General features: G+C 32.0%; 2 protein-coding genes and 1 long non-coding RNA gene across 8 annotated transcripts in view; 1 reads left to right on the forward strand and 2 right to left on the reverse strand.

The window, feature by feature from the left end:
* Window positions 1-1087: 1087 nt before the first annotated feature.
* LOC119602445 (protein MON2 homolog) lies at window positions 1088-15667 on the reverse strand. 2 transcript variants are annotated; one of them, XM_037953979.1, is made up of 19 exons: window positions 15255-15667; window positions 13440-13571; window positions 12897-13349; window positions 10445-11003; window positions 10234-10375; window positions 10050-10176; window positions 9189-9992; window positions 8913-9125; window positions 7683-8021; window positions 7473-7617; window positions 7127-7407; window positions 5834-6073; window positions 5616-5773; window positions 5381-5543; window positions 5033-5320; window positions 4787-4971; window positions 4225-4719; window positions 2581-2663; window positions 1806-2507 (listed from the first exon to the last, which is right to left on the reverse strand). In XM_037953979.1, the coding sequence occupies exons 1-19, from the start codon at window positions 15396-15398 to the stop codon at window positions 2284-2286; spliced, it is 5175 nt and encodes a 1724-aa protein (XP_037809907.1). In that variant the 5' UTR covers window positions 15399-15667; the 3' UTR covers window positions 1806-2283. The 2 variants fall into 2 exon arrangements, with proteins under 2 accessions (XP_037809906.1, XP_037809907.1); XM_037953978.1 differs by having other exon boundaries at window positions 1088-2507; window positions 9189-10176.
* A 4009-nt stretch (window positions 15668-19676) lies between these two features.
* On the reverse strand, window positions 19677-19999 carry LOC119602440. The gene is made up of 2 exons (XR_005231346.1): window positions 19942-19999; window positions 19677-19881 (listed from the first exon to the last, which is right to left on the reverse strand). It is a non-coding gene; the product is annotated as an uncharacterized LOC119602440 (long non-coding RNA).
* Window positions 20000-20849: 850 nt separating this feature from the next.
* The window catches only part of LOC119602439, a 39122-nt gene continuing 35108 nt past the window's right edge, over window positions 20850-24863 (forward strand). Inside the window, exons 1-2 of one of the 5 annotated variants that reach the window (XM_037953961.1) lie at window positions 20850-21085; window positions 21692-22040. The gene's annotated coding sequence lies outside the window, so the exon portion shown is untranslated. The remainder of the gene's footprint in view (window positions 21086-21691; window positions 22041-24863) is intronic. The other 4 variants (XM_037953962.1, XM_037953964.1, XM_037953963.1 and 1 more) reach the window with 4 other exon arrangements.

A 24863-nucleotide genomic window follows, 5' to 3' on the forward strand; every position in this document is an offset into this window, starting at 1 on the left:
CTAGTAACTATAGATTACAGATGACTATATACCTGTAACTATAGAAGACACTCTTCTATAGACTAGTGTCTATAGAAGACACTCTTCCATAGACTAGTGTCTATAGAAGACACTCTTCCATAGAATAGTGTCAATAGAAGACACTATTCTATAGACTAGAGTCTATAGAAGACGCTCTTCTATAGACTCATGTCTATAGAAGACACTCTTCCTTACACTAGTTCCTATAGAAGACACTTTTCTATAGACTAGTGTCTATAGAAGACACTTTTCTATAGACTAGTGTCTATATAAGACACTCCTCTATAGACTCGTGTCTATAGAAGACACTCTTCCATACACTAGTTCCTATAGAAGACACTCTTCCATAGAATAGTGTCAAGAGAAAACACAGAAGAGCGTCTTCTATAGACTCGTGTCTATAGAAGACACTCTTCCATACACTAGTTCCTATAGAAGACACTTTTCTATAGAAGACACTCTTCTATAGACTAGTGTCAATAGAAGACACTCTTCTATAGACTAGTGTCTATAGAAGTCACTCTTCTATAGACTAGTGTCTATAGAAGACACTCTTCTATATACTAGTGTCTATAGAAGACACTCTTCTATAGACTAGTGTCTATAGAAGGCACTCTTCTATAGACTAGTGTCTATAGAAGACACTCTTCTATAGACTAGTGTCTATAGAAGACACTCTTCTATAGACTAGTGTCTTTAGAAGACACTCTTCTATAGACTAGTGTCTTTAGAAGACACTCTTCTATAGACTAGTGTCTATAGAAGACACTCTTTTATAGACTAGTGTCTATAGAAGACACTCTTCTACAGACTAGTGTCTATAGAAGACACTCTTCTATAGACTAGTGTCTATAGAAGACACTCTTTTATAGACTATAGAAGACACTCTTCTATAGACTAATGTCTATAGAAGACATTCCTCTATAGACTAATGTCTATAGAAGACACTCTTCTATAGAATAGTGTCTATAGAAGACAGCGTTCTATAGACCAGTGTCTATAGAAGACACCATTCTATAGACTAGTGTCTATAGAAGACACTCTTCTATAGAATAGTGTCTAAATAAACAGCATTCTATAGACTAGTGTCTATAGAAGACACTCTTCTATAGACTAATGTCTATAGAAGACACCATTCTATAGACTTGTGGCTATAGAAGATAGCATTCTATATACTAATGTCTATGGAAGACACCATTCTATAGACTAGTGTCTGTAGTAGACACTCTTGTATAGACTAGTGTCTATACAAGACATTCTTCTATAGACAATGTCTAAAGAAGACACTCTTCTATAGACTAGTTTCTATTGAAGACACTCTTCTATAGACTAGTTTCTATTGAAGACACCCTTCTATAGACTAGTGTCTATAGAAGACACTCTTCTATAGACAAATGGCCATAGAAGATACTCTTCTATAGACTAGTATCTATAGAAGACACTCTTCTATAGACAAGTGGCTATAGAAGATACTCTTCTAAAAACTAGAGTCTATAAAAGATGCCATGTTGAATTCTGAAGATATACTGAAATCTTAATTTCTCAATAGTTCGATGAGTTATCATTCGAAAACTATAGACCATGAAGGATTTTGAGCCAGTGACGAAATATTTAACAGTTAATCATTGAAATATATATGGTCGTATGGTCTTCACTGTATTTTTAATTAATATTTTTAACCTCTTTCCAAACTAGTCAAACTTAGATTTCGATTAAAATTCAAACTAAAGCAAAAGTTGTAAATCTTAAATCTTTGCAATCTAAATAAAACCCGAAAATTTTGACCAGTTTTAGGAAAGAGCATATTTGTTAAGCATATTTCAAGGAAAATAGACTTTTAAAATCATTTCCCTTAAAACATGCTGGTTATTTATTAGTTTAATATTTGTTTATATTATTTGGTTTGGTGTATATACTACATACATACATACTTATGTAAGTAAGTATATAAATTATTAACCAGGTGTAGTTGTTGTAGTTATTGTGTATATAAAGTTTTATGTATAATTGCTATTTACTGTTTATTTTTTGTTAATATCTATTATATTTTTTATGTATTTTGCTTCGGTTTTTCTTTTATTTGGAATTAAAAATTTTAAACTTAAATTTGCAATATTTTTGGGATTTTGTTAAAAACAAAATTTTTTTAAAAATAGTAATAAAAATAAATAAATATTACGAGTCTCAAAATAAGTTTTGAAAGAGTTTTGGTTTAAAATGTTCTGTTTTTCTTTTAGTTTAGCTTAAATATTAAAATATTTTTCACTCTTGTCCATTCGATTGTTGTTGTTGTGTTGTCAATTCGTTTGTTGGGGAAAGGTTGGTGCTGTTGCTATCGCTAGTTAAACATTTTGGCGCCTGCAATAAGTCGGTATATTGTAGTAAAGCTTCTCTCAAAGAACGTGATACCTCGGGTGAGGTGGTTGTGGTACAATCCACTAAATAGGGATAAAGACCAATTAATTGATCCCATGCGGGTTTATTAACTGTAATATTATAAAAGTTGTTTGTTAAAAATGCAATTAAGGAAAATGTTTGTACTTCTTTTGTTTAAATTACCTTTAGAGGCTGGCGCCTTTTTCATAGAGATTACCAAGGTGGCGATGGCTTTCAAAACAAACGATATTTCTGATAAACGGAATCTGTAAGAGTTTATAAATGTATAATAGATCAATATCAATAAAGACAATAGATCAATATCAATAAAGACTATTTTATATAAATCAGTGTCTCCAGAAGATCTTTAGAAGACAATTTTCAGTGTCCATAGAAGACGACCTTCTAAAGATCAGTTTTTATAGAAGACGTCCTTCTGTACAGAAGATGATCTTTTATAGATCAGTATCTATAGAATACGTTGTTCTGTAACGATCTTTTATAGATGAGTGTCTATAAAAACGATATTTGGTAAATCAGTATCTATAGATCTTCTATAGATCAGTGTTTCAATATGACATTCAATAGACGAGTAACTATCGAAGACCATCTTTTTTAGATCAGTATCTATAGGGGATGATCTTTTATTGATCAGTATCTATAGAAGACGATCTTCTAGAGATCAGTGACGATAGAAGACGATCTTCTATATATGAGTGAGGATAGAAGACGATCTTTTATATGGTAGTCTATAGACGATATTTTATAGATGAGTATTTTTAGAAGACTACCTTCTGTAGACGATCTTTTATAGATCAGTATCTATAGGAAACGATATTTTATTGATCAGTATCTATAGAAGGCGATCTTCTATAGATCAGTGATGATAGAAGATGATCTTCCATAGATCAGTGACGATAGAAGACAATCTTCCATAGATCCGTGGCGATAGAGAAGACAAGAGGTCTATAAATGACGATTATATGGGGCGAATAAACGAACGATCTTGGGAGAGTCTATAGAACACTATATTCTTCTATAGATAGAGTCTAAAGTTGACTATTCTCAATGTTTATTAAAGGTGATTCTCTATAGACTAGTCTAAACAAGACCATAATCTATAAATAACGATCTTCATTACACGAGAGTCTATAGAAGACGACCTTTTATAGATCAAATTTGTAGACGAGGATCTTCTATATAGAGAATGATATTTCATAGCTGCGAGCCTATAGAAGGCGACATTCTAAAAGCAAAGTCTAATGAACACGGTCTTCTATAGACCATAGTGTTCTATAGACCAGGGTATATAGAATACGATCTGTAGTACATAATAATCTATACAAGACGATCTTCTATAGGATTCTGTAGAAGACTACCTTTTAAGAGAGATAATCTATAGATCAGAGTCTAAAGGTGACGATCTTTTTTAGATCAGAGTTTATAGATGACGATTTACTATAGAACAATGTCTTCTATCAATCAGTCTACAGAAGACGATCATCTATAGATCAAAGTATATAGATGAGGATCTTCTTTAGATCTGAGTCTATAGAAAATGATTTGCCATAGAACAATATCTATTGAAAATGATTTTCTATCAGACTCTATATGTGACGATTTGCTATAGACTAATGTCTATTTAACATGATCTTCTATCAACCAGAGTCTATAGAAGATGATCTTATATAGAACAGAATCTAAGGATAACGGTCTTCTATGGAAAAATCTATCGATCTTCTATTAAATATGATCGCCTAGTGCCCAAAACTTATCAAATTATCCAATTTTGTTAAAATTTCATTTGTGAGAAAGAAAAAAACTCACCTTGGCAAAGGACATTTCCCACTCTGTCTTTCGTCATCGTTGAAACGTTTCAGCACCTCTTGGAAACGATGTAGTAAAGCGGTAACCGCTAAACGACCAGCAAAATCCTTACCACCACTACCCGCACCACCAACTGCATTCGCTATATTAGCATTTAAAGCATTTACCGCCGAACTAGAAGCCAATGAAGTATTCGAAGTTGAGGAGCGATTATTATTACAATTATCATCTAATAGAGAAAATTGCAAAAGGGTTTCAAAACATGTTTTGGCAAAAATTTCACGTAATTTCCAATCGGATTCATAGCAAATATTCGTATCTGAAGCGGAATGTATGGAGCCCTTATTAAGTAATACCACAATTTGCATAATAAATTGATGAGGCATTTCATGGGCATAAGGCAAAACTTCGTCACGTAATAATTCAATAACTTGACAATCGATGGTTTCGTCTAGGACAATTTCTTCAAGGCCACGATCTTCAATGGTGCAGACACTAAAGAGATAATACAATAGATTGTAAAAAGAAAAGTATAATTGTTAAAGTTTAAGTTAAAAAAAACCTTTGAGGGAATAAAAATTTATCTAGAGTATCGGCTAAATCATCCCACATGCCAGTAAAATGATTTGGTTTCGCTCTGGCCACTTTTAAGCCGGTATGTAGAACAGTGATTAAACTTGAGATAGCTAGTTTCCAAGTACTAGAGGCCAAACATTTATATTTCATAGCTAAAGGAGTGCGTAAAGCCTGAGTAAAATAAAATATCGATTAAGTTGGATTAAAAGATGTTATGATTCCGGTCCAGTACCTTAATTATTTCATGTAAAATATGCTCCTGCATAACTGATTCCTCCATGGCGGTAGTTTGATACAATTTTACACATATACTTATGGATTTCTCACCAAATGGTATGTAATTCATGCTAACCACCTCCACTGAACTATTGTTACCATAATGATTCGTTGTTTTGGCATATTTATGCTGTTCGCTAACCTGCAAAGTGGGTGGCGTACAGGCAAATTTACTAAATACCAACAATTGACGGAATATAGCAGGAATCATATGACTTAAATTGGATTCATCTTTTGTGGCTTCCTAAAGGGAGATTTTTAATTTAGTCAAAATAAAGTTTATTTTTATCTGAACAGAGCCAACCTTTTGTATCAATTCCATACATTCTAGGATACTATCGTGTAGTGGAGTTAATAATGAATCCGATACTGAAGACATTATGTAAGGAACTGCTTCGGTTTGTACGGGTATACAAACGGCATTGGTTAGGACTGTACAGAATTTATCAAAATCAGTTGGTTTAAATCTGTAAACAGAATAAGGTATTAATTTTTTTAAGAAAATTAGAAAATGATTCTGCAAAAACTGTTACCCTCACCTTTTTTGTATTTGCTGAAATATGGCCGGGAATATCTGCATTAGTGCTGTCAAATAAGCTTGACTTGGTATATAGAATTCTTCCTGGCTAGAGTCTTGAGATTTTGCCGACATTTTTGTACTCTCCATGCCAATATTAAGCCAAATTTTCCAGGCGATCTTTAAAGATTAATACAAATAAAAATTTGATTCAAAAGCTTCCAAGGAAACATTACTTACATTCCAAATTTCTTCACTTTTCAATTTGGCTTTATCACCACCCGCTTTATCGCCACCACCACCACCACACTGTTTGGGATCAGCATTATGATACATAATTTCTTGGAGAGATTTTAAAGCGGCCAATGATACTTCACCATTTTTACTTAGAGCAGCATTTTGTATGAATTCCAATATTAAAGACCAGGCACGATCAAAATCGCCCAACATTTGTATTAAATCTCGTTTAGTATTGAAAACCTGAAAGGATACAAAGTTTTTAAGGAAATTTACAAAGAAAAGAAAACGATCTGCTCCCCCATCCTCTATAGAAACTGAGCTATAGAAGATCATTTTCTGTAGACACTGATATATAAAAGATCGTCTTCTATAGATACTGATCTATAAAAGTCCGCCTACTATAGAAACTGATCTATAGAACCGTTTTCTATAGACACTGATCTATAAAAGACAGTCTTCTATAGACACTTATCTATAGAAGACAGCCTTCTATAGACACTGATTTATAGAAGTCAGTCTTCACTGATATAAAGATCAATAGACACCGATCTAAAGAAGACAGTTGAACTAAAGAAGACAGTCTTCTATAGACACTGATCTATAGAAGGCTGTTTTCTACAGACACTGATCTATAGAAGACAGTTTTCTATAGGGACTGATATATAGAAGACAGTTTCTATAGACACTGATTTACAGAAGTCTTCTATAGACACTGATCTTTAGAAGGCAGTGTTCTATACTGACTAATCAATAGAAGACAGTCTTCTATAGTCACTGATTAATAGAAGACAGTTTTCTATAGACACTGATCTATGGAACGATTTATAGAGCACCGACACTGGTCTATAGAAGACAGTCTTTTAGAGAAAGTGATTTATAGAAGATAGTCTTCTTTAGACAGTGATCTACAGAGGACAGTCTTCTATAGACAGTGATCTATAGAAGGTAGTCTTCTATAGACAGTGATCTATAGAAGATAGTCTTCTATAGACAGTGATCTATAGAAGACAGTCTTCTATAGAAAGTGATCTATAGAAGACAGTCTTCTATAGAAAGTGATCTATAGAAGACAGTCTTCTATAGAAAGTGATCTATATACAGTGATCTATAGAAGACATTCTTCTATAGACACTGCTCTATAGAAGACTTTCTCCTATAAACACTGATCTATAGAAGACAATCTTCTATAGACAGTAATCTATAGAAGAGTCTTCTATAAACACTGATCTATAGAAGACAGTCTTCTATAAACACTAATCTATGAGAGATAGAGATTAATAATAAAAAACTTACCCTACAAACACCTGACAAAGTTAAAACTTGTGTCTCTGCCCATTGTTTTTGGGCGGTATTACGGGAATGATGTATTAAAATATTGCCACTAGCATCCACTTTCTCATTACTAGCCGAGCTAGAAAGAGCTCTAACATTGTCCAGCAAAGGAAATAAAACCTGCCAAACTAAAGCCTGCCAAGTGGGCGGATTTAACAGGCTACCATGAGCCGATATAGTAGAAAATAAAGTTTGCCCCGCAGACTTGCGTACAGCAGGACGTGAATCCACACAAAGTTCACCTTTAAAAAAAAATCATAAAAATTGTTTTTTGTTCTCCAGTTTTTTACCATTTAAATATTATTACCTAATTTGGCATATAAACACATCCATAACTTATCAAATTGTGGCATTTTAACTGTACCAGGAAAATCTGGTAATATGGTGGAGTCATCCACTTGGGTAGACATTAATTTGTCTTGATTTTGATTGAAAAAGTCCGAAATATTCCACTAAAGTTAATGATAGAAAAGAGAAATTTAATGTTAATTTTAATCCCTGAAACTTTTCAACTTACCATTAAACCTATGGCTGTTAGGGAAATATTTAATTCTTGTGTTTGTGAACCAAATTTGGCCGCTGTACTGATGCACAAGGGCAAACAACGCCAAGGCATAACAGTCAAGAAATCCGTTATAACCAATTGTAAACATTGAAATGCTGTACGTATTAGAGGTTCACCATGATGTTCATTGACAGCTCCGATTATTTCGATAATAGCTGGCCAACCAAATGATAATATCTCACCGGCACCATTTAAAATTTGTAATACACAATCCAATTGTCTTTGTCGTACATCAGCATGGGGAACGGTTGACAATTCGGAGAGAGGGCTTAAGAGCATGGTTTGCAAATTCTGTTAAAATAAAGAGAAAGGATGAGGAATGAAATATTTTTTATAAGTCTGTATTTTTCAATCTCGAACTTAAGGTCAAAAACTGAACTAGAACTAGAATTGAACTAGAACTGAACTAGAACTGAACTAGAACTGAACTAGAACTGAACTAGAACTGAACTAGAACTGAACTAGAACTGAACTAGAACTGAACTAGAACTGAACTAGAACTGAACTAGAACTGAACTAGAACTGAACTAGAACTGAACTAGAACTGAACTAGAACTGAACTAGAACTGAACTAGAACTGAACTAGAACTGAACTAGAACTGAACTAGAACTGAACTAGAACTGAACTAGAACTGAACTAGAACTGAACTAGAACTGAACTAGAACTGAACTAGAACTGAACTAGAACTGAACTAGAACTGAACTAGAACTGAACTAGAACTGAACTAGAACTGAACTAGAACTGAACTAGAACTGAACTAGAACTGAACTAGAACTGAACTAGAACTGAACTAGAACTGAACTAGAACTGAACTAGAACTGAACTAGAACTGAACTAGAACTGAACTAGAACTGAACTAGAACTGAACTAGAACTGAACTAGAACTGAACTAGAACTGAACTAGAACTGAACTAGAACTGAACTAGAACTGAACTAGAACTGAACTAGAACTGAACTAGAACTGAACTAGAACTGAACTAGAACTGAACTAGAACTGAACTAGAACTGAACTAGAACTGAACTAGAACTGAACTAGAACTGAACTAGAACTGAACTAGAACTGAACTAGAACTGAACTAGAACTGAACTAGAACTGAACTAGAACTGCACTAGAACTGAACTAGAACTGAACTGAACTAGAATTACAGCTGAAATAGATTCGGAATTAACTTTCGATTTACCATATTCTCTTTTAACGGTTGACTGTGTTTGTATTGCAAAGCAGACTTCACCAAATAAGTAATGGCCTCTACACCCCATTCACGCATACGTATGTGGCGATGTTGACAAACTTCCAAAAGATGATTGGTTAAAGGACGCCATAATACCTCTATGCGAGGCATATTAACCAAACCGGTTTCCAACAGTTTGGCCACAGCAAATAGAGAAGGTTCCTGGAATAAAGGCAAAAAAGTTTACTTTTGTGGAGATTTTATAATACAATCCAAAATATTTACCCTATTAGCATAAGCCAATTCCATGGCCTCATGGGACAATTTACACAAAGCATCGATTAAATGATGTAAAGCCACATCATCTAAATACTGACTTGATTCGAAGAGTTGACTTAACATTTGTGATAATACTGGTAGATCAGCCATAACAGCTGTTTGTATGCCCACATTAGCTTCCACAGCGGGCTTGGGGAATGCTTGTAAACTGCCACCGGTTGAGGGTTTCAAACCCAAAATCCAGACCAAATGCTGTAAAGTCTGTAAGACAATATGCCATGATGTGCCCAAAATACTGCCATTACTATGAGCCAAAAACAAAATAGCGCGCATACACTGCAGATTTTTGGTGGTCAACATAACGGGTGCCTGCATTACACTATGCGGCAGAGAAGCACTAGGCAGTGGTGTACCCACTGCCACTATCTGCTGGCGAAAATCACCAGTATCCTGACAAGTGCTCATAAATTGATTGTTTAAATCTTGACTATTCGAACGGGTATGACAGCGTAAATCCACATCCATGTGTGGATTATTGGCAAAAATGGACATGGCATAATGAGGTGGAAATGAAGCACGACATATGGCCATTATAAAAGCATCTCGAGGATTAAGTAAATCCATAATGCCGCATAAGGCAGCATAGTTTTGCATGGCTTTTAAAATATTATCGGTGGTGGCTTCATCGATGGAAGCATCAACTAAGGGTACAAATGCTGATAATAAACCAGACCAGCTGGAATTTATTAATTGTAGACATAAAGGTTTATGCTCCTCCTCGGTAATAACAGCCATATTATGTGTGGGATGCTGGAAAATAAAACCATTACTAACTGTTAAAGGCGGCTTAAATATAATTTCAATTACCACTTCTGGTGTACGTTGTATAACTCCTCCTATGGAGCGTGTTATATCCAAAAGTATGGCATAGGCCACTGAAATACCATAACTGTCGGGTATATTAGGGGCCTCCAATTTATCCAACATTTCCAAGCTGTAATTAATGAAAATAAGTAATTCTTTTTAAACTTTTCTTGCAACAAATACTTACTACACTGCCTTTGCTAAACCAGGAGCAAAAGTGGCCACCAGCGGCATATAGGCCCCACGAAATACAAAACCACATTGATTATTTGAATTGTGGGCCGTTAATGAATTCAATTGTTGGGCACCATTCTGTTGGCCATTCAATACTGTAAACACACAAACAAATAAAAATGTTATGTCTTACTCTTAACCCAAATCGCTTCTCCACTACTTACATGCCGCCGAATTTATTAACGAATAACGCACATAAGTACCCAATGCCGTTATCATATCCTGCACAATATTTGTTGCATGATTCTTACAATCATACGATTTACAAAAGAATGCCACCAGCGAAGGTTTTGTAGCCAATTTATGTATAACTTCCAATGCTAAAGCCCTTTGCCAATGAGGCTTATCTGGGTCTAGAAATTTGATTATTAACGATAGAAATATTTCACATTCTGTCACTAGTATAGTATGATATTTTTGTATTAATATCGCCACCAGCCTTAAGAGGCGCATACTAATGGGAAAGTATGGTTTATCGCTTGGTGTATTGCCGTTGGCATTTTGGGTGGGCAATGAACGGTGTTTAACATTGGGTGAGAAGAGCTTAATAACCAAAGCACAGACGCGTTCCTTGAGTAGTAGGCGAAAATCACGATTTTCATGGAATACGGCACTGAAATTAGTGAGAACAGCTTCTAATAGTTCTAAGCCAAAAGTACGAGTCATTTCATTCATGCCCACTAGCCAAAGCGGGGGATCAGCATTGACCAAGTGTACCAGATCCTGTAAAGAGATTAGGGGAATATGTGGGAGAAATTTATATTGTTTTTTTTAAATTCATTAATAAATTAAACTTTAAATATAATTAGACATTAACTGAATGAATTTGAATCCTTCTTCCATAAAATACTATGAAATTAGAACAATTTTTGTAGAATAACATGGATTTGAAACCTATTTCAGAGAAAATAAGGAATTTTAAAACTTTTCCTTATTAAAGCAGTAATTGGAAAAAATGTCAATTGGATAAAAAGGATTTTGGAAGCCTTATATAGAATGAACCTATTCCAGCGAATATAATGCATTTGGGATTTGTAGTTTAGAACCAGTTTCAGAAGAATTTGAAACTGAAATAGTTAGTTAGTTAGTTAGTTAGTTAGTTAGTTAGTTAGTTAGTTAGTTAGTTAGTTAGTTAGTTAGTTAGTTAGTTAGTTAGTTAGTTAGTTAGTTAGTTAGTTAGTTAGTTAGTAGTTAGTTAGTTAGTTAGTTAGTTAGTTAGTTAGTTAGTTAGTTAGTTAGTTAGTTAGTTAGTTAGTTAGTTAGTTAGTTAGTTAGTTAGTTAGTTAGTTAGTAGTTAGTTAGTTAGTTAGTTAGTTAGTTAGTTAGTTAGTTAGTTAGTTAGTTAGTTAGTTAGTTAGTTAGTTAGTTAGTTAGTAGTTAGTTAGTTAGTTAGTTAGTTAGTTAGTTAGTTAGTTAGTTAGTTAGTTAGTTAGTTAGTTAGTTAGTTAGTTAGTTAGTTAGTTAGTTAGTTAGTTAGTTAGTTAGTTAGTTAGTTAGTTAGTTAGTTAGTTAGTTAGTTAGTTAGTTAGTTAGTTAGTTAGTTAGTTAGTTAGTTAGTTAGTTAGTTAGTTAGTTAGTTAGTTAGTTAGTTAGTAGTTAGTTAGTTAGTTAGTTAGTTAGTTAGTTAGTTAGTTAGTTAGTTAGTTAGTTAGTTAGTTAGTTAGTTAGTTAGTTAGTTAGTAGTTAGTTAGTTAGTTAGTTAGTTAGTTAGTTAGTTAGTTAGTTAGTTAGTTAGTTAGTTAGTTAGTTAGTTAGTTAGTTAGTTAGTTAGTTAGTTAGTTAGTTAGTTAGTTAGTTAGTTAGTTAGTTAGTTAGTTAGTTCACCGATCTTCTATCAAAGTCTCTGATAGAAATCTAACCTACGACCTCAGGTCGTACTACTAACCTACCAAAGGCGCAAAAGAAGTAAGAACTAATTTCAACAAATCTGAATGAATTTGGAACCTATTCCACAGACATATGGTACCTATTCCACAGAATACTATGAATTTTTAACCGGTTTTCCTAGAATGTAATGAACATGGAATCTCTTCTATAGAAGAGAGGGAATTTGGAACATATTCCTAAGAATAGCACGAATTCAAGGGATGTTTCATTAAATAGCAATAACTTTGAATCTATTCTACAGATTAGCATGAATTTGGATCCCATTACATAGAGATTTATAAAATAGCTTGAATTTAGATAAAGTTCAATAAAATGTTAAAATTATATTAACATTTTTGTATTAATTACAATGACCCCTAATAAGATTTAAAAAGAAATAGATCACTAAAGTAATTAAATATTAAATATTCTAATGAAATATATATGAAAATACACATGTTTGCAATAATTCTTCTCAACAAATGTAAAAAGAAAAACATGTGACGTTACATGTTGATTAACTGCAGTATTATGATGAAAATGATTATAAAAGGCAAAACAAAACTACGTTAAACGTTGAAAAAAAAATATTACATTTCAAACTGTTTATTGAAAATGAATACATATTTATAATCAAACAAAAACAATGCGAACTGCTGATAACAAACGTTGAAAATTAACAACAAACACACTTAAATAAGTTAAACCTTTTATCAAAAAGTAATTATTATACATATGTAGGGGAATTACCTGAAACAAGAAAAAGGCATCCGAAGCAAAAGTTGACATTTCATGAGGAGCTCCTGGTATATTAGAACCATTACCGCCAACGCTATTATCGCTAACATCAATCTCTACAACATTACCAGCGGCATCTTTTTGTTGTATCGATGTTATAGAATCCTTTTCCAAGTAAACACGTTCAAAAACCAATGATACCAATTGACGTATAGTCGCTCCAGCGGTATTAACAATTGTAGAATTTTTGGTATAATGAAGACGGAAACATAAAACAAGAGATTTAGCTAAAGTATCACCATGTACTACAGTATTGGTGGTAAGTAAGAGGGTAACTGTCTGTAAAACTTTAACCTCTTCTATATTGTGTTCCATTAACATCCATAAGGCATCGGTTATATAGCGTGCACCTTTTTGATCAACCACCTGCTGGGTGATAAGACGCTGCATCATGCCCAAACAAAACTAGGGCAAAAAAGTAAAAAAAGAAATATTTGAATTAAATGTTAACGATAAGATAAGTGTTTTGTATTGGTATTGGTCGGTATGACTCACTTTTATAATTTTTAAATCTTTCGTTTCACATCCTTGAACCAAAGGGTATAAGATTTGATTGACAGTATAGTAAACAGATTGCTGCTGATTTGAACCGGCCGAGGATAATTTCGAAATTGCCTCTTCACAGGACTAAAAGAAAAGAAGAAACACACATACATACATAAATATTATATAAATCAAAAGTAAAATAAACATAAATAATTATGTCAATAACTCAAGGCAAATACTTAAAAAGAAAGACAAATAAACAGACAAAAAGAAAATCAATTATTTATGATTTGTTACATAGAGTTGATGGTTAATGTACAATTTATTTAAGTAAGCTTAAGATTTTGTGGTGTATTGCCAAGAGAGATTACATGTTGTAGGAAGTATACGGTTTGGAGAAGTATTCGGCCTAATTGATTTTAATGTTTTTAGAGAAAAACTACATATAACAAATTATAAGCTTAAAAAGAATGAATCTGAAACCTATTTAGAACGGGTTTTCCTAGAATTCCCCTAGAATATCGTATAAATTTTGAACCTGTTCGATCGAATAGCATGAATCTGAAACATATTACATTGAAAATAATAAATTTGGAAACTGTTTCCAGAGAATATCTTGAATTTGAGACATTTTCTGTAGAATAGCATTAGCTTGGAACCTGTTCTAAGATATGACTATAAATCCAGTTTTTCTAAAATATCAATGAATTTGGAATCTGTTTCATAAAATAGCTTGAATTGGGAAGAAGTTTCACTAAAATAGCATGAATATGGAATCAGTTTCATAGAAAAGTAAGAATTTGGTTCAAGTCTCATAGAAAATTATGAATTTGGAACCAATTTTCATTGATTATCATGAATTTGAAACCTTTTTACTAGAAAAGTACAGATGTGGAACTTGTTCGGAATCGGTTTGCCAAAGAATAGCACAAATTTGGAACCTATTTCATAGAATTGCACGAACTTGGGAAATATTCAATGAAATGCAATGAATTTTGAACCTGATCCATAGATAAGCATTTGAATTAGAGACCGCTTTTCAGAAATGGAAACAATTTAGAATCCATTTCATAGAGTAGAATAAATTTGGAAGAATTTTCCCCCAAAAAAGCCTGAACATGTATCAAATCTTATAGAAAATCATAAATTTGGAACCGGTTTCCGTAGACTAGCACGAATGTAAACGTATACCATAAAAAAGCATAAATGTGGAATCTGCTCTACAGAATAACATGAATTTGGAACCTGTTTTATTAAAAATTTAATGAATCCGGACTTGCTCCTTGAAATACAAAGAATAAGTTCTCTCAGAATGACCTAAATTTGGAAACTACATCCAAACTATAGATAAAATTAGAAACGGATTCAAATTTGAAACCAAATCCTACGATGAAATTTGAGCACGGTTCAAATATTTCTATAAAAATTAAACTAGTTCTCAAAAACATTGATCATTCTTCAAAAATACTCAATATCAATTAAATAAATAAATTTCCAAAGAAAAAAATATAAAACCAAGTCAATTGAAAGTCATTAGCATATTAAACATATTCGGCAACCGCTATATATTGCCCACCAGATTCGGTGCGACACATACATGTAGGTAAACAACCCCCCAAAAATAGTAGATGGAAAAAATAACATAAAGACTACTTTACACGTAAACCCTCTACAAAACCAAATTAAATAATTTATTTCGATTTGGGTGCAGTCACCACACACTTCCATAACTAATAACCAACACACACTCTTAAACAAACCACCAACCACAAATATCTATAACTTTTGCATGATTTAAGAAGACATTATTATCATTATAATTACCTCTTTGATTTGTGGATATTTCTTTTTAGTTTCCAGCGATAATGTTTTGAAATCCGACTGTAAAGCCTCAACAAATTTTTGCACCGATTCTGCACTGCCTGCCGTGGCAGCACCCGCTGCTGCTGCCGTACGCACAAATGACATTTTTTCTATTCTTGTTTTTTCTTGTGATTTGTTTTCTGTCTATATGTAATTTTTTTCTTTTCTTAATTATTACGTTTTATTTCACTTTTATTTTATATGCATTGCATTATTTTGTATTTAATTAGTGGGAATTTCTAAAAATAATTACAATTTTATTTGTTTTAACGTCTTAAAAAATTTTTATTCCTTTTTTTCCAATTTGTTAAAATATTTACGTATGAAAAAAATCGCTTCCTCTTTCTTATTGGGAATTTTCTTCACAAAGGACAGCTGACGTAGTCTCTTCAAAACAAGAGCAAAGATCAGCGCCGAAAAAAATAAACGGCGGCTGGCTGATATAAAATCCGATGACGCATAAAAAACTACAAAGTTTTTCAATGATTGTTTTTAACATTTTTTAACGGTACTAAGTCTGTTCAGTAAGAAAAAAAGGTGAGGGTTAGGAACATGTGAACAACAGGAACAAACGCCGGGAGGAAAGGGAGGGGAGGAAAGGGGGGAGGAGGATAAGAGGGGGAGGAGGAGGAGAGAGGAGGAGGAGGAGGAGGAGGATAGGGAATGAAAGTGAGTTTAAATGAGTATGTGAGTGGTGGAGGAGGATTGAGGAGGAGATAGTATTTGAGAGTAGAGTATGATATATTATGAGTAGGAGGATATATGGATTATGATTATATTATTATTATTATTATATATTATTATTATTATTATTATTATTATTATTATTATGTTATTATTATTTATTATTATTATTATTATTATTATATATTATTATTATAGATTATTATTATTATTATTATTATTATTATTATTATTATTATTATTATTATTATTATTTATTATTATTATTATTTATGTTATGAAAATGTAGTTAAAACATATGGAAATTTATTTTATTTAAAAACAATTCTAAAATTATATCGTCGAAAAATATTTTTCTATAAAATTTTAATAATTGTGATTGGCAAAATTGAGAATTTTATCTGACAGTAACTGCCGTTACCATTATTATACCATTGATCTCAGCAGAATCACTACCATTCACCCAATCCTTTGGAAACCACCTAAACTCGGTTATTATTAATTTATATTTTTATTTATATATAAAAGGAGAAAAATAATTAAAATTATTTATTAAATCTATAAGTAAAGTTGTTGACTTTAATCAAGAGATCTTCTGTTTTAAATTCAGTTCAAGTTCATAAACATTTCAGTCCAGTTTAGTTTTAGTTTAGGTCCGGTTCAGTTCAAATTCAATTCATGTTTTATTCTGCTTTTGTCCAAGTTCAGTTTTAATTTCCTTCTATTACAGTTCTGGTTCAGTTCTAGTTCAATTCTAGATCAGTTCTAGTTTATTTATATTTCACTTCTAGTTCAGATCTATTACTTGTCCAGTTCTAGTACAATTCTAGTTCACTTTTTGCACTAATTCAGATCTGGTTTAATTCTAGTTCAGTTCTTGATCAGTTCTAGTTCAGTTTCAGTTCAGTTTTAGTTAAGTTCTTCCAGTACTAGTTTAGTTCTTGCTATTCATACTTACTTATTACTTAAATTTCACATATTGTTTAGTTCTATCTCAGTTTAAGTACTAGTGGCTTCCGGTACGTTAGTGGTTAGTGTTCTAGTCTTGTAGAACGGAGGTGGTGGGTTCGATTCCCACCTGAGGCACTGGTTAAGTAGCGCACAACAGGCCCGATAGAGGCCTAGGTGTATTTCTTCGGATTTGATGTATATACATCATATATATATCCTTTCAAACTAACTTACTAACTAGTACTAGCTTAGTTCCAGAACTAGTTCAGTTATAGTTCAATTTCTGTACTAGTTCAGTTCTGGTTTCAGTCTAGTTTATTCTTTCTTTTCATAATTCGCTCTATTTCTAGTTCTTTTGTAGTAAATGTTTTATTTCGAATAAAATATTATGAGAATTGAAAAATCAACAAATACATCAACGAAACAACTTCTTGAAATTCTTTCTATAGTCTCAGAATTTTCCAGCAGTCTTTGTCTCTGATCATTACTTATGGCACATCCTCATAGTCTCCAGCTGCCTGTAGGTCTAAGGTTGTGTGTTTCTTCTTATCCGCATCTTTCGCTTTTGAGTATTTCGTTTGCAAACGCTTCAATTCTACTTGGGCACAATTTAATTTATTAGTTGCTGTTGTTCTTTGTGCTGGATTGAGGTCTCTGATCTCAAGACACATTTGTTCCAACAGTTCTTGGGCTTCTGTTAAGCTGGCATCGATTTTTGCACACAATTCTCTACGTTAATTTGTTAGGGTCAATCTAAAAATTTGACTGGTGATTTCTGCAATTAATGCTGCATATTGCTGCTCGTAGTTTTCCAACAGCGTCATTGGTAAGTTTTTATTTTTATTACTTGTTTTTGGAGCTGAAAAGTAATTATTTATTGCAGAAATATGTTATTTTATTTTTTTGGAACAGCTGTTTGCTTTTGAAAGGAGAATGTCAAAAACGAAAAACATCAACAACTGAAAATCGCTGAAATAAAAACGCTTGGTTAAAATCGCGGTTGATTTGTAATGCCCGGCCGAAAAGGGTTTTTGTTTGATACAGAAACTAATGATTAGGCAAATATAAAAACAACAAACTTTAGATTTGGCCCTACTCTGGTAAAGCGGTAGTCGTGGTTTCCATTGACACCTGATACACTGGTAATAACAGGCCCGAAAGAAGACTAGGGTGAATAGTACATATTAGAAGGTAGTTTCAATTTCTCCTTATGTCAACCTGATTAACCATCTGACAATAAAGGTGATTTGAAGTTTAAGTCGTCAAAGCATTACGCGCTTTTCATACCACCTTCGCGTTCTACGATTCAAGTTACATGCGACGCTTTTTAAGCGTAAATTTTTTGTTTTATTTTTAAAAAACTTTTCTACAGCTTTAATTTATTTTTTCATCAATAAACTCATTTTATTTTATAAAAATTTATAAATACGCATTAAATAAACATTATAAAATGTCAAAATCAGCTGACATGTTCGTGCGCAGCTTGTGACGCTTATAAAAATAAAAAGTAGATATACTTTAAGCATTCTACGCGTTAAGGCATTCTACGCTTTTGTGCTTGTAACTTTCAGCATACAAATACATTGATTCTATTTTTTTGACAGACGCATAGAATGCGAGAAAGCGTAGAACGCGTAGTGTGGACCTCCAGCTTTATGTTTACAATAACAGCTTAATTACAATTGGAACCACAACCGCTGTCGACAATGAGTTTTCATACATTTTGTATGGAGAGCAAAATATCGTCTTGTGGTTGGCGATATCAAGATATATTAATTATAAGGTAGTGTCGTCGGCGAATTCAGAAAAACAGAGCGAATTCATTTTATTTTTTATATATGGAGTTTGACAGTATGCCTACACTTAAAAGTGCCAGCACACTGTCAAAATACATGTAAAAAAAAAATCAAAAGTGTTTTAGCAAAAAACAATCAGCTGCTCTGTTAACACTACCTTATAATTAATATACCTTGGTCGCAAGGTATATTTATTTTATAAGGTAGTGTTAACAAAACAGCTGACTATTTTTTGCTCACATTCATGTTTTTTCGCCGCGGTGTAGAGTTAATGTCAAACTTTGTTTACGTTTGGTTAATGTATGCAAAATGTCAAAGTTTGTTTATATTTTTAATTTGACATTTAAAGTGTGCTTTTAAAAAAAGGTATAAAACTGTTAGTTTTTATACCTTAATGTACAATTAAACAAAAGCTATTAAATTTTTAAAGAAAACAAAAGACCTTGTTTTAGGGTCTATATCAATATTTTTTGCATTTTATGGTCTATATCATACAAAAGGCAAAAAACTAGCACGGTACAGGTCGCAATTTTAAAGATAATTTGTTGAAATTTGGCACAAAGTCTTATTTTGGCCTAAAGGAGGTACTTATAGAATTTGGTTAATATCTGACCATGAATTCCCTTAGCCGCCATATAAATCTGCACTAGAATATGACTTTTTCGTTCATAAAAATCGGAAATGTATATTTATCAATTCTAAATTGAGCACACATAAGTTTTATACCAGCCAAAATACCACTATAAAATTTGGTAACGATCTTCCAACATATCGTGAAATGGTGCGGTTCAAAAAAATCAAAATCGCGAAAAAGGCCAAAATTACCCCAAAAATCTAAAATATCTGGCAAACTATAGATGATATCGAGATACGGGTTTCGGAATCGGTAAGAGCACCTCCAAAATATATAGAAACATAATTTTTTTCAAAAATGGTCGGTGGAGCAAAACAATAATATACTGACGATATATATTCCATTCTGTTTTAGTTCTATGTAGTTTAAGATTTCACTAAAAACTTGAAAAGGCAATTATTTAAAATAATTATATCCATAAATAATTGTTGAGCCTTTGTGTCCTTCTGCTGCAAACAAGCCTTCCACTGATCAGCCGACAAACGTTATTTTAGCATTTTCTTGTCTAGACCGAAGAGTGTTCCTAATAGGGAAAATCATTAAACAACTTTCTAAACGCTGGACAAATTCTTTGGCTACTTACGAAGAATTTTAACAATTTTATTATATTTCAAAAAATCTTTTATTTACAAACAACTTTTTTTTTAATTTTTACAAATTCGCCTCATATTATAAATCAGCTGTTTTTGACATTGTGCCTACACCAGAATTCGCCTAAACAAAAACAAATACTGTACAGTGTTGTATTTCGATTCGCCCAAGTTTTTTTGAATTCGCCCTTAACACTACCTTATAAAATAAATATACCTTGGATTCTATCAAGATATATTAATTATAAGGTAGTGTCGTCGGCGAATTCAGAAATACGGAGCGAATTCATTTTATTTTTTATATATGGAGTTTGACAGCATGCCTACACTTCAAAGTGCCAGCACACTGTCAAACTACATATAAAAAAAATCCAGTGTATTAGGAAAAAACAATCAGCTGCTCTGTTAACACTACCTTATAATTAATATACTTTGGATTCTATTTTATTTGTATTGCGCTCGCTGGCAATCCTCTCATTTTTCTCTCATTTTCATGTTGTAGCGTTGCCATATGTTCATAATATTTTGCTAAAAATCTTGCAAAATTGCAAAAACAGGGTTGTTATAATGCGCATTTTTCGCCATGTTTTATTATTATTCGAAGATATTGAATGAAATAAATATAAATCAAAATGAGAAAACATATTATATTTGTTCCCGTATTTTGTTCTGAATAATTTTTTAATCATTCCTATTTATTTCTTAAAAATTAATTATAATTAAAAAAACACATAATTTTGCATTGATTTTTTGTGGTCTATCGACAGTCGTCGCTTAATTTTAATTCGTCGCTTGATCTTTTTGTGTGGTTTGTCGACAGCGGTTCCAATTGTATTTAAGCTGTAATGCTACCATATTAATACATTTTTCCTGCGGCCTTAAATAAGGGGCAACAACAATTTTTTTAACTTCAGTTTGCGAAAGATATTTGTGGTGAATGGTGAAGTGAATTTAATTAAAATTAATAGCAGCGAACTAAAAAAAGACTGAGTGTGCGTGTGTTCGTATAAGAAAATACAACAAATTGTTAATTTTCTAATAAAAACCATTTAATACTCATTTAATTAATTTCATCGAAGTATTGGAAAATTAAAAAATCAATACGGAAAATAACACAAACAAATTTTAATAAAAAATGTAAGGAATTATAAGTGAAAAAAAAATTTAAAGCAAAAGGAACTTAAGGCATTAAGAAGAAGAAATATATAAGAAAAATGAAAAAAAAAACTCAAGAATTCGGGATTTTTTTTCAAAGTTAATCGACAATTAGAAGTAAAATTTTAAGAAAAAGTGTTAAAAGATAAACTTAAATATATTTATTTAAAAGATTTCAATATTTAAAGATTTCTTAAGTGCTGGTAGTATGAATAATAAAGAAAAAGTAATCAAAAAATTTGTGTATGGGGAAACAACAAATATTTGTTGAAACCACCCTCTTCTTAGTAACCCACTAAATACAACAATAACAAAAGCAAAAACAACAAATAATAAAACATACATTGTATTTAATGTTTAATGATTAAAATTTCTTTAGTTTGTTGATAATATACTAATTTTATACTTTTTAATTTCAAATAATACTCTATGGTTTAGTTTACACATTTCATTACAAAACAAAATGCAAAACACTTTTTAAAAGGAATAAGAAATTTAACTAAAAACACTAGAATGACATAAAGAAAGGCGACTAGAGAATAAAAATAATACACAAATATCTAATGTGCGTTTGTTTTTTCTTATTAGATTTTGTTTTCAGCTTTATTTTCTGTGTCTAATGTTTGCCTTGGCTATTTCTTAAGTTGTTGTTGGTTTGTTTTTTTTTTCATTTATTCGTGGTGTGTTTATCATCTTTCGGTTTGTGTGTCGTCCGTGTTTTGTATACGATAAATACCGACAAGTGCTTATTATGTTTGACCGTGGTCCAGCAACAAACGTCATTAAAAATAAAACAATCTCTACAGCAACAACAACAACAACATTAATAAATAGTTTTAGCTCTAGCAACAACAAATACACTTAATTTTTTACAAGTAACCGCTATTAAATCTTGTTTTAAATAACTCTAACACTCTCCATCCTTGTCTTACAACAGGTGAGTTTTTTTCTGTATTTTTTTCTTGCTCTAATTTATTGTATATTTCTTTTTTTTATTTTAATTGTTTACAAAAAGTTCAATTGACCTTAATACTGTCAATATATGCATGTCAAAATTTTGTTTTTTTTTTTGCAATTCATTTCTTAATATTTTAGTTTTGTTGTTATTATATTTATGACAATTCATTCAATATAAATTCATTCATTGATTTTCTTTAGTTCAATGCTGTTGTTGTTTTTTTTTTTTATTATACCTATTTGTCTTTTGTTTATTTTGCTCTTGTTTATTTACTTTTTTTTTCAAACAAATAAATATCAACTATTCTTTTCATTGGCTGGTTTCATCATATTGCAGGTAGTAGGTTTTTGATAAAGTATAAAAACAATTGGTTGAATTTTTGTAACCATCTACAACTTACACTAAGTACTATAAAACAATTATTTAAAATCATTGTTTTGAAGGTTATTTAATGAAAGTTTAATATTGAAACTACTATTTAGAAATTTAAACTATAGACTAGACTATAGACTAGACCATAGACCATAGACTAGACTATAGACTAGACTATAGACTAGACTATAGACTAGACTATAGACTAGACTATAGACTAGACTATAGACTAGACTATAGACTAGACTATAGACTAGACTATAGACTAGACTGTAGTAGACTATAGTATAGACTATAATCTATTAGACTATAGTCTACTATAGTCTAGTCTATAGTCTAGTCTATAGTCTAGTCTATAGTCTAGTCTATAGTCTAGTCTATAGTCTAGTCTATAGTCTAGTCTATAGTCTAGTCTATAGTCTAGTCTATAGTCTAGTCTATAGTCTAGTCTATAGTCTAGTCTATAGTCTAGTCTATAGTCTAGTCTATAGTCTAGTCTATAGTCTAGTCTAGTCTATAGTCTAGTCTATAGTCTAGTCTATAGTCTAGTCTATAGTCTAGTCTATAGTCTAGTCTATAGTCTAGTCTATAGTCTAGTCTATAGTCTAGTCTATAGTCTAGTCTATAGTCTAGTCTATAGTCTAGTCTATAGTCTAGTCTATAGTCTAGTCTATAGTCTAGTCTATAGTCTAGTCTATAGTCTAGTCTATAGTCTAGTCTATAGTCTAGTCTATAGTCTAGTCTATAGTCTAGTCTATAGTCTAGTCTATAGTCTAGTCTATGTCTAGTCTATAGTCTAGTCTATAGTCTAGTCTATAGTCTAGTCTATAGTCTAGTCTATAGTCTAGTCTATAGTCTAGTCTATAGTCTAGTCTATAGTCTAGTCTATAGTCTAGTCTATAGTCTAGTCTATAGTCTAGTCTATAGTCTAGTCTATAGTCTAGTCTATAGTCTAGTCTATAGTCTAGTCTATAGTCTAGTCTATAGTCTAGTCTATAGTCTAGTCTATAGTCTAGTCTATAGTCTAGTCTATAGTCTAGTCTATAGTCTAGTCTATAGTCTAGTCTATAGTCTAGTCTAGTCTAGCCTAGCCTATAGTCTAGTCTATAGTCTAGCCTATAGTCTAGTCTATAGTCTAGCCTATAGTCTAGTCTATAGTCTAGTCTATAGTCTAGTCTATAGTCTAGTCTATAGTCTAGTCTATAGTCTAGTCTATAGTCTAGTCTATAGTCTAGTTTATAGTCCAGTCTATATATAGTCTATAGACTAGTCTATAGTCTAGTCTAGTCTATAGTCGAGTCTATAGTCTAGTCTATAGTCGAGTCTATAGTCTAGTCTATAGTCTAGCTATAGTCTAGTCTATAGTCTAGTCTATAGTCTAGTCTATAGTCTAGTCTATAGTCTAGTCTATAGTCTAGTCTATAGTCTAGTCTATAGTCTAGTCTATAGTCTAGTCTATAGTCTAGTCTATAGTCTAGTTCTATAGTCTAGTCTATAGTCTAGTCTATAGTCTAGTCTATAGTCTAGTCTATAGTCTAGTCTATAGTCTAGTCTATAGTCTAGTTATAGTCTAGTCTAGTCTAGTCTAGTCTATAGTCTAGTCTATAGTCTAGTCTACAGTCTTGTCTATAGTGTTGTATTTCGCTTAGTCTAGATTTTGGTCTATAGTCTAATCTATGGTATAGGAAAGGACCCCCAGTTTAAAAGTGATTGTTGACTGCACCCCATTTCTAGACATCGGGTATTACTATTCAGCTCACTAGCCTATTTAAAACCACGTTTGGATACAAATATTCGATTGCTTTGGAATGACGACTAAAGGCAATACCTTGAGCTCCAAGCTATTGGTCTTTGGAGTTAATACATATTACTAGGAATATTTTTTTTAAAGTATTTTAATTTTGACAAATTATATTCTTTAAATATCTATCATTAATTCTGGTACAGATGTAGAATAAACCAAATGTTCTTTAAAGATAACAGCAGGTTAACCATATTTATTGATGTGTACATCAATGTTCGCAGCATGTGAAATGTTTTTATCACATTTTGCGACACTAAAATGAAATGCGTTCTTTTGCAAACGCTTATTTATTATTGAATTTAATAAATTATTAGTGGGTGGAATGAAAGATCTCAATTTTGTAATAAAATGTAAAAAAACAAAGTACAAGCAAAACCCAGGGAAATGTTAAAGTTTGGATTTGCAGAAAATTAGTTTTGACACGCCTGCCATTTCTAAGCTGCTGAGACGGAATAGCAGTGGTGTTAGAATCAAACTTGAGAATAAATTCCACATTGGACGAATGCTAAGGCATTTATTAAACTTAATTTTCGAAACTTTAAATTGTCAACGACTGTCTTGGAGTTTTTTTTTTTATAACATTTTACTTAACAATTCGCTGGTATATTGTATGCTGTTGTATATTT

The sequence above is a fragment of the Lucilia sericata genome, unplaced genomic scaffold (assembly GCF_015586225.1).
Source record: "Lucilia sericata isolate MDLA Ls3-8-SP2 unplaced genomic scaffold, ASM1558622v1 Contig000233F_arrow, whole genome shotgun sequence".
In the NCBI taxonomy this organism is placed as follows: Eukaryota; Metazoa; Arthropoda; class Insecta; order Diptera; family Calliphoridae; genus Lucilia; species Lucilia sericata.